Source organism: Perca fluviatilis, chromosome 8 (genome assembly GCF_010015445.1).
Source record: "Perca fluviatilis chromosome 8, GENO_Pfluv_1.0, whole genome shotgun sequence".
Lineage (NCBI taxonomy): Eukaryota > Metazoa > Chordata > Actinopteri > Perciformes > Percidae > Perca > Perca fluviatilis.
The window spans coordinates 30,569,828-30,584,794 of NC_053119.1; the positions used below are offsets into that span (position 1 = coordinate 30,569,828).

General features: G+C 42.5%; 1 protein-coding gene across 1 annotated transcript in view; it reads left to right on the forward strand.

Annotated features, from left to right (window-relative positions):
* LOC120563894 (protein-methionine sulfoxide oxidase mical2b-like) overlaps positions 1-14,403 on the forward strand; it is a 102,290-nt gene extending 87,887 nt beyond the window's left edge. Inside the window, exons 29-32 of the mRNA XM_039808392.1 lie at positions 12,114-12,207; positions 12,762-12,864; positions 12,993-13,066; positions 13,169-14,403. Of these exons, the coding sequence (XP_039664326.1) occupies positions 12,114-12,207; positions 12,762-12,864; positions 12,993-13,066; positions 13,169-13,389 (492 nt within the window). The 3' untranslated portion in view covers positions 13,390-14,403. The remainder of the gene's footprint in view (positions 1-12,113; positions 12,208-12,761; positions 12,865-12,992; positions 13,067-13,168) is intronic.
* Positions 14,404-14,967: the final 564 nt, after the last annotated feature.

The window sequence follows — 14,967 nt, forward strand, 5'->3', positions numbered from 1 at the left end:
TGCCGATTTCTCAGTGCATGTTTATTTTACACTTATAACCAAGTGGAACACAAGCCATATAAGTAACGTGCGTACATCTCACATCGCATCACATACTAAGCTGACACTGTACCCCTGCGCACGTCTCATTAACCTTGAGTGTATCAGTGCGCGGCACTATATACTACATCCCCCTTTCTTAACATGGACAGTAACCTTCAACACTTGAATTGCTCACAAATCTGTATTGAACATCATACTAATATACTCACATTAATACGAAGTTTGGTATTGTTCTTCTAATTTGTTAATACCTACAAGACACTGATTGAACAACATCTATCTTGTGTCAACTTCTGTTGAAGGCATGTTGAATAGACAACCTTTCTGCCAAAGACAGCATATTATAACAGAACAATATTTCAGACTTCACACATTTCACCTATTCAAGAAGATATGTTACCAAACAGTTATATTATATTAGAACAGATAACCGAAGATTTCACATTTTAAAGCCACTTTTTCTTTTCTTTTTTTATCTTAAAAGATGTGGTCCCAAAGCTTGACAGATGTCTTACTCCAACTCTGTGTTGACCCATCTGAAAGTCTTTAAACCTCTCAGGTGGTCTGATGACTCGCCCGCTCCTGGTGTGAGTTGGATTCAATGTGGATGAAGGCTGAGAGTCTATACTCTCTGCTGCACTTGTACCTGATGAGTCTGGCAAGTCCTCATCCATGAAGTCTGTATCAGAGGTCGCCTGAGTGCAGACTGGCGTTTTCCTCAGATGGCGCCTGTTGCATCTGTAGTGCTGCCCAGATGAGGATACAATATTGTAGGAATGAGGTTCACTTCTCTCCGCTGTCACCACAGCTGGATGCCCTCCTCTCCTACTTCAATACCTAATTAATCTATATCTTTCTCTCCCTGACCCTGTCTTTCACTGGTTGAAGCCTGAAAATATTGTTAACTAATTAATGACATAACTAATTACACTGGTTGGACCAGCCTGACCTCCTGTTCAGGCTGGTCTCATCCTAAATACGTGCCTTTTTCAGTCGCAGAAATTACTTTTCAATACTCATCTGGATTGACGCAGCAAACATTCAGTGTAAGAGTAAAACATGACATAACATTATTTATAATACGTTTATTTGATTCACAGCTGCTACATATAGTGTTTTGACCTCGACAACCCAACTGCATTTTACCCTAAACTTGCGACTAGTTAACTTTTTAAAGCAGGCGCAATTGCCTTAAAGGGGTGATAGAATGCAAAACTGATTTTACTCTGTCATAGTTGAATAACGACAGTTCGGTGGGTAAATAGGACATACATAGAAGCTCAAAATCCCATTGACACCCCTTTACTATGAAAATCTCATGTTTTGAAACTGCCGCTGAAAACGGGCGAATCTCAACAAAGCTGGAAGTTGATGTCAACCTCCCAAAAACCGGAGCCTTTGTCAGCCCATGGGTGTATTAAGAGAACGGTCACGCTCCAACATTTACATAGGCTACACAACTGACCTTAGATCAGGTAGTCTTCTGAATCTAGCTAGGTCACGCAGATCTCTGCTATTCCATTACAAAATTCACTTCTGAAACTTTTTCATGCGAGAAATCAACTATGTAAAGCTCAAATATGGGCCGCTTTACGAAAATGGATGGCTAATTGCAAATTTTGTCCGACTGTGTGTCGAAGTTCAGCGCCAGTGCTGCCTGTGTTGCTGACTCGCCGCCCGGCCTGCCTGCCTTCCTTCACAGACCCCGGCCTGCTATGAGGTACTTGGGGGTCCGTCACGACTGGCAGCCCACAGCACTCCATACCCGCGCAAAGTAACCGTCTCTTGGGCTAATGCGACAACCAAATGCCCCTGCCCTGACAGAGCTCCAGGGCCTGCAACGCCCCTCTTCCTGCTAGCTAAATGCCCGGTGTATGTGAGTGAGAGCGCGGTCAGCGAGCTTGTTAGGCCAGCAATTTCTTACCACAGGTTCCAGTTAATCTTTTAATGTGTGTAATTATAATGTGTTGAGTTATTTAAACAAACGATTGGGGAAATAAACGCCGCTTGTCTGCGAGTCTCATTGATAGAGCCTGCTGCTGGATGTAGCTCTATCAATGAGAGCTAGCTAGCCTCCTCTTAGAATTCCTCTGGAATTCACAAATATTCATCAACTTGAAATCAGACACCGTTGTTAGGTTTATAGGATATTTAGCTAGATGTTGTATACGTGGCGTCACGAAATTCAATCTGTAAATATACTCAGAATTACGCCGAAAATTAAGCTAACTATCTGTGATTTGTAGCTACACAGGTAGCTAGGATTGAAGGAACAGTTGCAGCTAACGAAAGCCCTACTCTTCACAAATATTCATTAATTTGAAATCGGACACCATTGTTAGCTTAATAAAACATTTAGTTAGATGTTGTATAAGTGGCGTGATGAAATTCAAACTGTAAATATACTCGAATTACGACCCAAAATGAAGCTAACTAGCCGCAATCTGTAGCTACATACAGCTAGGATTGAAGGGACAGTCGCAGCTAACGAAACCCTTACAGCTCACAAATATTCATTAACTTGAAATCAGACACCGTTGTTAGCTTAATAAAACATTTAGTTAGATGTTGTATAAGTGGCGTGACGAAATTCAAACTGTAAATATACTCGAATTACGACCAAAATGAAGCTAACTAGCCGCAATCTGTACACATAGGATTGGAGGGACAGTCGCAGCGAACGAAACCCTTACAGTTCACAAATATTCATTACCTTGAAATCGGACACCGTTGTTAGCTTTATAAGACCTTTAGGTATGTTGTATAGCTAAGTGGCGTGACATGTGTGTAACATGTGGTAAGAGATTGCTGGTGTAACAAGCTCGCTGACCGCGCTCTCACTCTCACACAACGGGCCATTTAGCTAGCAGGAAGAGAGGAGATGCAGGCCCTGGAGGTCTGTCAGGGCAGCGGTGTTTGGTAGCTAGTCCATTAGCCCAAACGGTGACTTTGCGTGTGTATGAGGTGCTGTGGGCTGCAGCAGCCGTGCCGGAGCTCAATCGAGCTCACAGCAGGCCGGGATCTGTGGAGGAAGGCAGGCCGGGCAGCGAGGCAGCAACACAGGCAGCTGAACTCCGACACACAGTTTTACCAAATTTGCAATTAGCCATCCATTTTCGTAAAACGGCCCATATTTGAGCTTTATATAGTTGATTTCTCGCATAAAAAAGTCTCAGAATTTGACATTGGAATTTGGTAAGGAAACATTAATATGAGATTCTGTTGCGTTTCTAATGTGTGTGTATTGGCGATTCGCTCAACCAATCAGCGCGCGTCTCTACGTGTGTGTACGGGGCTAAGGCTCAACCAAGCAGCGCGCAGCTCATCTAAATATTCATGAGCATACCATATTTGGAAGAAAAGCTCTTGTTACAAATAGGGCCAAAACACAGGGATGCATAAGGGCCAATAAAATATCAACCAGGCCATTTTCAGCCCAACTAATGTTACATACCCCATTAGGAGACCATAAGGAACAGTGTGAAATACCCTATATAATCATTCTATCACCCCTTTAAACATAACCATTGCCACACTGCCTGGAAGGTGACATTGGGGGCTTAAAAAAAAAAAAACACCGCACGGTGGGAGGAGCTGTGTGTGTGTGTAAGTGAGCAAGACACAAGTGACAGAGAGATGGAGGAGAGCAGGGAAAGGAAATGCAGAAGAACGTATTTTAAATAGCGTTTAAAAAAAATTATAATTATAAAGAAATGCAATGTGCGGTGGCCGGTGTTGATAGTGAGGCACACCGCCACACAATAGTCTATGTGTGGGAAACACTGTAGTGCCTTTGTTCTTTGCATTTCTTGATGCGCCACATGTAGCTTATGCAGCATTTCTTGTTTAAGCACGCTTGGAATGATTATTCTGTCACCAGTGAACAATATGCCGTCTCTCATTGAGACAGTGTGTCTGATAGGCCAGTATTGTGCCATACGAATGTCCACGTGTTTCTTGTGATGTGGCCAGACATGTCTGTGCCTGCTTTGCAGGAGCTGTAGGGTTTCATCTTTCTGTGTTTCACCCTTGAGCTTTTCTAGAGATGCTGTGCTAAGAGCCTCTGTGGGCTCCAAAGTGTAGATCACCTTCTCTTCTGCCATGTCATCCTCTATTGTGTCTTGTTCTTGTATGGCAGCTCGGGACAGTGTGTCTGCAGTCAGCAGCTCTTTACCTGGCTTGTAGAAGACCTTTAGGTCATATCTCTGCAGCTGGAGTAACATCCTCTGCAGGCATAATTCCTCTCAGGCTCAGTCAGCGCTCTCGATGCATAGGCTATTCGGTGTCCCTCTTGTAGCAGACATGCTCCTAGACCATCCTTAGATACATTGGCCTGCATGACAAAGCTGTTTCTTTGGATCGAAGAACTTGAGCGCTGGTGCATTTGTGAGGGCCACTTTGGGCTTCTTGATGGCGTCATTGTGTTCGGGTTGCTACAACCATACCATGTCTTTACGCAGCAGCTGTCTCAAAGGTGCTGCGAGGGTGGCCTCACCTGGAATGTATTGTGCAAGGTATTTTATCATGCCCAACATTCGCTGTAGTCCTGCTTTATTGGTAGGTGGCAGCATCTCTGTGATGGATTTAATTTTTGCTTCGTCTGCCTTCACCCCTTCTGCAGTGACAACATGTCCCTGCAGGATTTAACACTGTCCTCTTTAAACTGTATTTTGTCTTTATTGAATTTCACGTTTGCTTCTTTTGCTCTAGCCAACACTTTCTGTAGTACCTCGTCATGTTCCGTCTCTTTAGAAGCCGCAATAATCATATCATCGGCAATGATATGAACTCCTTCAATGTCTCCGAAGGTGTCACAGTTGCATTGCTGGAAGACCTCGCTTGCAGATTTGATTCCAAAAGGTTGGCGCTTGAATCTGTATCCCCCCATGGTGTGTTGAAAGTGCAAAGCAGTGATGATGCTTTGTCCAGCTTCACCTGCCAGTAGCCATCTTTCTCATCAAGCACAGAAAATATACTGTATCTCTTTGGTTGACGAGGTGCTACCAAACACTGAACAAGACAATTTTTATTAACTTTGATAAAGTGAAAACACACAGTGAGAGGGTTCGAAATGTTTAAAATGAAAACATGGACAACACCCTAAAACAAGTTCACAGTTATTTTAATGGATACATTAAAATACACGACACACGACATGATTGACAGGTCGGCGTGTAGGCTGTGGCTCAGGTGGTAAAGTTGTTCTAATTCAGCTGTGTTTATTTCCGGTGTTGAGACGGCAAGACAAGTGCTTTGGGACCATCTAGAAAGTAATTTAATGATTAAATAAGGTAGTGTCTCCAAACTTGACTCAATTATAACTTGTCTCCTGCTAGTTGTACTACGTCACTTTTAAAAAATAAGCATATGACTATTTTTGAAAATATTTTTGTATCTCTTTTCGGTGTTGTAGTTTGTAGACGGTCCCTAAGCACTCTTCTTGCCGTCTCTATGTTTCACATATACTGGAGTCAGATTTACTGTGTTCACTCAAAAGGAATCACTTCACATGGGTAGGCACTTGTAATGACATATCGAACATGTTAAGAGCATGCGCGGAGTTGGTGGCTGAAACGGGTAGTTGCATTGTTTAAAAAAAAAATTGTGGAATAATTAATTGCATTGTTTAAAAAACCCAGATATATTTTAAATAACATAAAACAACCAAATGGTGGTAGGTAATACATCTGATTTCATATTCTGCTTTAGTAAAAAAAATATTTTTTCAGGGCTCTGGGTCATGTGATAAGTGATTCTCAGCTAGCATGTAATACCGTTGTAGTTATCTATCGTAGAGCTTAGATCGGCCCAAAAGATCAAGCTCGACCCAGCCCGAGCATGTTGTGTCCGAGCCTGGCCCGGCCCGACACATTAACTGTAATTATGAGCCCGAGCCCGATTTAAACCGACACTTTTTTTAACACGTGGGCCTTTATAACTGACGTTCTCAACTACAATTCCGAGTTGTTTGAACTGCAGAAATCTGTTTAGAATAATGCAACAAGGACGAAGCATGTAAACTGCGCTGTTGGTTTATTCAGCACAGCAGGCCCGGTGTGATGCGTGTGAGTAGAGGGGAGACTCCGCGCATGACACGTGTTGCATTTTGTAACTGCAGCCTAACTTTTGTACACATTTGTTACTTTTATATAGCCTATATATATTTATAATATTTCTGATTATGGCATAGCTTTCTCCCCACCAAATTAGGCTTTAAAAATAAATAAATAAATAAAAAATCACTTGATCAAGGGTCCGGCCCGGGCCCGGCCCGAGCCCGACCGCTCGGGCCGAGAATCTAAACTCTAATCTGTCGGACTCGTTACACAAAAATATGGACATAAGGAGAGCTCCAAACGACACAAATAGTCAGCCATCGGGATCTACTTCAATTTTATTTATAGTATCAAATAATAACAAGAGTTATCTCAGGACAATTTTTATAGATAGAGTAGGTCTAGACCACAGTATAATTTACAAAGACCCAACAATTTCCAGTAATTCCCCAAAAGCAAGCATTTAGTGCGACAGTGGCGAGGAAAAACTCCTTTTAGGAAGAAACCTCGGTGATGAGAAAAACTTCTTTTAGGGAGAAACCTCGGACAGACCCAGGCTCTTGGTAGGCGGTGTCAGATGTTGCCGGTTGGGGGTGTGATGAACAGTGGCAATAATAGTCACAATAAAGATAATGGAACAATGACTAGAAATAGTAGTTGTAGTAGTTCATGGCATAGAAGGGCACTGCAGGGTGTTACAGGACGTAGAAGGGTGTAGCAGGACGCAGCAGGATGTAGCAGGGCACTGCAGAGTGTAGCAGGGCATAGCAGGGCGCGGAGCAGGACCACCGGGAAAGCTGCAACCATGATTTAGGTGCTACCCTAAGCCAAGGAAACTTGCTGGGCGAAAAAAAAAATAAGGACTCTCGTGAATAAGCTCCCCAGAGCTAAGTTAGTAACAAGCATTTCTGGGACAAGGATGCACACAGATGGAAAGAGAGGAGAGAGAAGCTCAGTGTGTCAAAGGAAGTCCCCCGGCAGTCTAAAACTATAACAGCATAATTAAGGGAGACAGGTTAAGGAGAGGAGCCTGGTCGGGCTAGAACTCTCCCCTGCCAGATCGGGCTGTACTGGCATGCCTCCCTCTACTTTGATTATATCATTGATTATATGGTAGATTAATCTGTCGACTATGAAGAGAAGCAGAGAAGAGAAGGGGTGCTGCGTCTGCAGACACACACCCTCCCCCGCCGGTTTGGCTGAACACTGCATCTCCTCACTCCCTAAACATAAACTTTATCGAAGAGAAGAGTTTTATGTTTACTCTTAAATGTGGTGACGGTGTCTGCCTCCCGAGCACAGACTGGGAGCTGGTTTCACAGGAGGGGAGCCTGATAGCTGAAGGCACTGGCTCCCATTCTACTTTTAGAGACTCTAGGAACCACAAGTAACTCTGCATTCTGGGAGCGCAGTGCTCTAGTGGGACAATAAGGTACTATGAGCTCTTCAATATATGATGGTGCTTGACCATTTAGAGCTTTGTAGGTCAGGAGAAGGATTTTAAATTCAATCCTGGATTTTATAGGAAGCCAATGCAGAGAAGCTAATACAGGAGAAATATGATCTCTTTTCTTAGTTCTTGTCAGAACACACGCTGCAGCATTCTGGATCAGCTGGAGAGTCTTAAGGGACTTATTTGGGCAACCTGATAGTAAGGAATTACAGTAGTCCAGCCTGGAAGTAACTAACGCATGGACTAGTTTTTCAGCATTGTTTTGAGACAGGATGTGCCTAATTTTGGCAATGTTACAAAGTTGAAAAAAAGGATGTTCTTGAGGGTTGTTTTAAGTGGACGTTAAAGATATATCCTGATCAAAAATAACTCCTAGATTTCTGACAGTAGTGCTGGAGGCCAGGGCAGAGTTAACAAGGATACAATGCAAACAACAGTAACCGATGATGATGACGATAGGCAAACAGACACCGCTGTGAACTTGGAGGTAACTTCGAGCAGCTCTGGATCAGCAGCAACCGCTAGCAGTCCTGACGTTCACCCCACAGATGCACTAGCCGCACTAGGTAACACAGATGATCTTGGAGAAAAACGTTTTCCACTTACTTCTACAAGAATTACCCTTAGCTTGAGTATTAAAGGAGGAGGACACATTTAGAAAAGGGCATGAGTGACTGGAAAAAACTGAGCAGTAAACTAGAGAAGCATTGAAAAAGCCAGGCCCATCTGAACTGTATGATTAAGTGGAATAACTTCCAAGCCAGCTCATCCTCAAATGGATCTCTTGCAGCTAAACTGTCTGAAAGCCATAAAACTATAGTCGAAAAGAACAGAGGTTATCTATGCAAAGTAGTATATGTTGTGAGGCTACTGGCTAAACTTGGATTGCCCTTTCTTGAACACAAGGAGGGAGAAGAGTCAGAATCGCGTGGCAATTTCCTCAAGGTTTGCAGTTTTTTTATTGAAATATGATGCTGATTTTGGAAACATGCAATCCAATTATTTTGATGCCACAAGCCCAGATTTTCAAAATGAAATAATTGACATCTGTGCATACATGCTTTACAACAAAGCAGGAGGTGCAGGAAACTGGATTTTTCTCCATAATTGCAGACGAGGCTAGGTCCTCCAAAACGGAGCAGCTGTCAGTTTGCATACGATATGTAGAGGAATTGGAAATCAAGGAGCGTTTTTGTGTTTTATGGACTGCTCTGCATTTTGCAACGTGGCTGGGATTGTGGAGGCCATCTACAAAGGGCTTGATATATGTGGTCTTAAAAATATCCCAACTGTGTGCACACAACGGTGCATCTGTGATGTCAGGTCACGTGTCTGGTGTGCAGCAGCGCATCAAAGAGACTCACCCCTACACAGCCTACATACACTGCTTGGCGCACAAATTAAATGTAGTGCTCGTGGAGTGCTGTTCCGTGAACCGATGTGTGAAATCATTTCTGAAATAACATTGCTTTCAATATGCTGTCTTTTGAGGGACGGGGGACGGGGGTCCACTGATGTAAAAATCAAAAGTGTGGAGTGTTGTGTGAGTCTGTGACTGTCAGTTGAAAATGTTTCGTCTTGTCAGACTTATAAACCAAGAGAAAGGCAAATCTGTATCTATGCATACTGTACCCTCTCACCTGGCCTCTTTTTTCTTGTTTCCCCCTGTCTCACAAAATATTTTAAATGTTTCATTAAGTACAACAAAATGTGAAATATAACTTGTGTATTTAATTGCTCTCATTGCCACAAAATGTGTTTTGAAAAAAGGAAAGAAAAACTTTTTTTTTTCTTTTCGTTTTGGTTGAAGATAATGTTTTAACAGTGCAAAAGTCATCCACATTTCATTGCCTTGATCCTAATTGTGTTCGAAGATGCGACAAGTCAAGTTTTTTTTTTTTTTTGCCCCCCCCTGGCTCAAATGTCAAACTCTGCCTATAGTTAAGAGGCTAAAAACACGTTTAAAACTTGCCCGGTTTCAGCCTCCTGGGTGCTAACGCTAGCAGAGGATAACATGGTGTAGGCAACACTGATTATTTCCGTTTTTCTCGCTACTGACAGCACTCCAAATTTACAAACAACAGAGCTACGTGTTGAAATTGACCGTAATTCTCCTTCAATCCTCCGTGTTCTCCTTGGCTACTAGCAACTGCTCGGAAGGCTCATATCATGTGGACGCACTGACAGTGTTGTTGTCATTACTTAGAATTCCTCATGGGGGCGACAGAAACTACGCACTATAGCTTTAATGTAAAGATTAAGACTGGGTTGTCTTATTTCAGTCTTTGGGTTGGTAGGTGCTACCGATACCCAAATGTATGTGCACAAGTACTAAAAATTTGAGTTTTTCATGATATGTCCCCTTTAAACTCCCAAATGGTTTGTGTTATGTACAGGTTTTGAGATATCGGTCTCTGAAATTTTTTTCATGACCCAAATACAATGAAGGTTAATGGAATATTGTGTGGTGTTCACAGCATTTTGTAGGATACTTGTAGGGTACAGATTTGATCATTGGCAAATTATCAAAGATGTTTTATCAATATTAATAAAGTTATGAATATGGTTATTAATAACTTTATCAAATCAACAAACAATCAAAACGGGGCACCACCCTGCAAGTCAGGGACTAATAATCAAACTGTGGAACAGTCTCATTTCTGTGGAAATCCTTTAAAAGGAAACAAAGGAAGGGGTGAGTTCGAGCACGGACCTGTTCGACCAGCAATTATTACAATAAGTACACAAATAATCACAAACAACTGCTATATAAGATTTATTAACGTCACAATTATCAGTAGCCAATCAATAATCCTTCAATAATAAACTTATATACCCTTTTAAAATATCACAACCAAAAACAAAGCAAAAACATGTCATGGACACATCTGTGTGTGTGTGTGTGTGTGTGTGTGTGTGTGTGTGTGTGTGTGTGTGTGTGTGTGTGTGTGTGTGAGAATGAGTGAAAATGGAGGGGGCGGTGTCGAAATGTAGTCTAACACAAAAACTACCAAAATGGCTACTCCGGTGAGCTGCACATAACTATTTTGCCTCAAGAGGGCGGTAGTGGTGCTGGGTGCATGGAGAAGAAGCCGAGGTGGGGGGTTGCTAGGCAACGCGCACGTTTATACCATATGCTAGGTCATGTGTTAGCTCTATACAAACTCCACGTGGTTAAGCTAGCAGCGTTAGCTCGGGAGCTACGTGGCTAGCTTATATGTGTGTGTGTGTGGGTGTGTGTTAGGAGGAAAAGAGAGAGAGAGAGGAGGGAAAACACGATTTAGGGAAACAAACACTTAAAACCTTGATCTCTGGGGTGATGGTACTAACCGCTCTTTTCATTTTACTCGAGATTCTAACTTAACGTGGCGTTATAGCAGAATCTGAGGTTTGTTTAACGGAGTGCGCAGCTGACTCCGCTTGTACAGTAATTCCTCCTCGGCGGGAGTTATCAGCTACAGTTCAACACAACTTTCAACAATATCTTGATCAGTGATATTCTTCACAACAGTACATAGGACGCAGCGGTCCGATCACACATTAATGGTAAACAAATAGTAGCAATACCTTTTACTCATTAATAAACACCCTAGTTCTCAAGTCTGCCCAGAACTATAAAAGCCTCTTACTTTTTGGTGTGCAGTCCGTTAGCTTATCCGGCGGATTTCCCGGTGAACAGAACTGAGTTAACCTCTCGCCAGAGATTAACGACCCGTACCGTCCAGGGCAGTGGAGCGGAAACACGGTCCAGTCGACTTGAAAGGAAAAACGCGTTGTCTCCTTTTCCTTGAGACGGGCTGATTTACCCCTCTGCAGATTTGGTGTAATACGGGCTTCGTATACTCCTGGACCCTTTTGTATCACAAACGACACAAACGTCTCACTCGACCAGCAAATGATACGATGTTGATTCTCGAACAGCGCTGAACGATGTGTCTTCTTACGGCAATGGATTACCTCGAAGAGCCCCGGGCGGTGACCGCCGGCTACTTTTATCTCCCCTCCGCCGCCTGATGGCGGCGAGTGGTGCGTTCAAGGAGCCGCGGCCAATCAGAAATCCCGAACTCAACGAAGGTGTGAGAACTTGTCGTTGCAGTTCTCAAGCCCTCCACCAGTCTGCCATTTCTCCTCATGTCTTGGAGGTAAATTCTCCATTTTGGGGAATTCTTTGACAGGAGTGAGGGGTCACAGGCTGGTGACTTCCCTACAGGCTGCTCTTTGGCCTCAGGGAAGTTTCAGGCCTCACAGAATAGTCTTCATCAAAACTGTTAGGTTCCAACAATTTAAAACTTGTACCATTGTAACTGGTTTCTACTGGTTTCTACTGTGGCTTCAAAAACTGTTGACAGTGTGTTCTTTTCAGAGTAGGGAGACTTTCTGGAGAGAGATATTGCAGCAGAGGTTTTTGTGAGCACCACCAACTTTCACTTACAAAACCCTTTCTCTTACATGTTATTGTGGTGGAGGCAGAAATCTCAGAGAAAGATATCTCAAAACATGGACAAATAATCATTTCTGTTGATTATGTGTGTCACATAATGTTCTATTTGTGTATTGCCCAGGCTATCCAGAGACAACTGGAGGAGGTTTCAGAGAAACAGAGAGATCTGGAGGAGAGAGGAGTGGCTATAGAAAAAATCATAAGAGGAGAAACAGGTGCTGAACATTATTCCCACACACAGACCAGTACCTTACAAAAGGTCTTTGAGCCTGAACAAGACATCCCAAAGCTACTTTTAATGACAGAACTCTGAACCTTGGTTTAATCTAAATCTACAATACAGCTCAATAGAATTTCACTGTGAAGCCTTATTCTTTTTTTTTTAGTGCTGTGCCCATACTTTTCAGACCAAAAAAAGCATTACCTGTTAACGAACTGTTAATGTTTGTACTCTCAATAGACAGTGACAATTGCGACAAAGCAGATGGCCTGTGTGTGTGTGTGTGTGTGTGTGTGTGTGTGTGTGTGTGTGTGTGTGTGTGTGTGTGTGTGTGTGTGTGTGTGTGTGTGTGTGTGTGTGTGTGTGTGTTTTGTGTGTGTGTGTGGGGGGGGGTTGGGATTGAGGTTTGATTCCAGTTTTTTTGTAATGGCTTTTTCTTTTTCTTCTTCAACCTGCCTCTGTCCTTCCCTCCCATCCCTGCTTCGTTCATCCCCACCAATCTCCCTCTCTTCATCCTCCCTCTATGCTTCCTTAATTTTGCCCTCCCAGAATCATCTCAGACAGATGACGAGGTCCAGCTCTATCAGTCATGGTTTAAACTTGTTCTGGAGAAGAACAAATTGGCCCGCTATGAGTCTGAACTCATGATCTTGTAAGTAACTGCATTACAAGACAAATGGCTAATTATTGACTTGTAAAGGAAAACATCAATTGTTAGTATCGTTGCAATTCCTATTTCTTACCAGTAGAGGACATCCAATTTCCTGCTCTCTTTCTTAGCGCTCAGGAGCTTGAACTGGAGGACACACAGAGCCAACTGCAGCAGGATCTACGACACAGGATGGCAATAGAAGGTAAGGGATGAACCGACGCAAACATATAATCTGATAGTCAGACATAATAGTACATAAATGTCTTGCTGCTACCTTCCTCCACTCTCTTCAACATCATTTCAGATACAAAGAAGAGTGCCTCTGAGCTGCAGGAAGAGCAGGAGATCCTGTCAGAGATCATGAGGACAGTGGAGAAACGAGACATGTTGGTCTCTATACTGGAGGAGCAAAGGCTGAAAGAGAGGGCTGAGGACAGGGACCTGGAGAGCCTTGTGCTATCCAAGGGCTATGAGTTTCACTGGGCCCAGGCCGATGAAAGCTGGGGGCAGGAGAAGCTAGAGTGAAGGTTGAATGTTGAGCATCTCAGTGGTAAAGAGCAGGATAGATAGTAAAGGGTAGAAAAGTACTGTAAGGCTCTACATAACACTTTTTTTTTATAAAAAGGGTGCATTTTCACCATTCTATTTTGTACCTAGCATATTCTCATAAAGCTACAAATCTAGCTAATGTGGTGAGGATGGGAATGTAATGAAATCATCTAGTCTCATTTTGTGCCGGTATGCTGAGCTCAGAGGCTGGGGAAAATTGAAATGGAGCTTGACTTCTTTCATAGCCACAGCAGCTAATAAAATCTCTGCCATTAAGGTTATTTGACCTCTGTGCTCAGCCTCTGTCATGGCCCAGGCTGACACTGACCTGAAACTGGATATACAATTTGTTTAACCACGTCTAATAATGTAACTGACTGCCTTGTAACATTTTGGCACATAAACCAGCTGGCTTGTTTTACATGTGTGTCATAAATCGAGAGATGTGCTTTATGTAATTCACTGTTAGTCACTTTGTAGTGTGTGTGTGTGTGTGTGTGTGTATTTTAATATTGTTATTTTTTCACATTGTGCTGGAATGCTGTCAAATAAATATTAAGTTGGCTTTACACCCAGACAACATTGAACACAATTGTAATCCTAACCACATATTTGTAGCCAGCTGGTAAGATGTACCTCTTCTAGGTGGCTAAAAATTACCTTTTTACTCCATTGTGACTCAAGTTGTCACATAATTCAAAACTGAATCACAGGGCAGAAAACTGCATCTGCACAGGTTGAAACTTTCATGCATGTTGCACATCTGGCCACATCCTGTGACATCACAGATTGGGTGTGGCCAGATATGTAAAATGCCTAAAAGTGTTAGGTTAGATACTTTTTGTAATTCAGAGTAGATTTACCCTGTGACTAACTACTGTCAGGTTAAACTGTGATTGTTTCATTTTAACCTAGTGTGTGGGCTGTGAGTCAAAAGAAATATTGTGTTTACATGAGTTTTAACCCCAGTAAAAAGATCCACACTTCTCATTTGGTCCCTGGCCTTGAAATATTAAGTTTGTTTACATGTGAATTAACACTAAATTCAGAATAAGTTATACATTCATGCTAAAAACTGTTATGTTTGTATATGTTTTAATATTATTCTGCTTTAAGTCTTTTAAATGGAGAACAAAAGTTTAAATAAAAATAAATTAAAAATCTTGACTACTGTTATAGGCGGGGGGGAGGGGGGGGTATGACAGCATAATTTAACCATGTGATGAAGGCCTGTGCTTTATGCTTAAATTTGATTTATGGTACAGTAACACTCAGGCATGTAATTGGCAAAGGACAAAAAAGCAGGAAAATATACAGAGGCCACAGTGTAATAATTTGTATCTGTCTGTGGACTGATGATGGATGGGTCCGCACCCCATCATGTCTCTCTCTGGTGCAGGAAGGATGGAACGGCCACACAGGACTTGCTCTTGCTCTGGTTTTCTCTTTAATCTGGAGCTGGTATAAAAATCAACAGCACACAGTCGCCATCGACAGTGAAATATGCTACTGCACGCATTCAGATCTCCAGCTTGAATGTATTTCCTACATGAC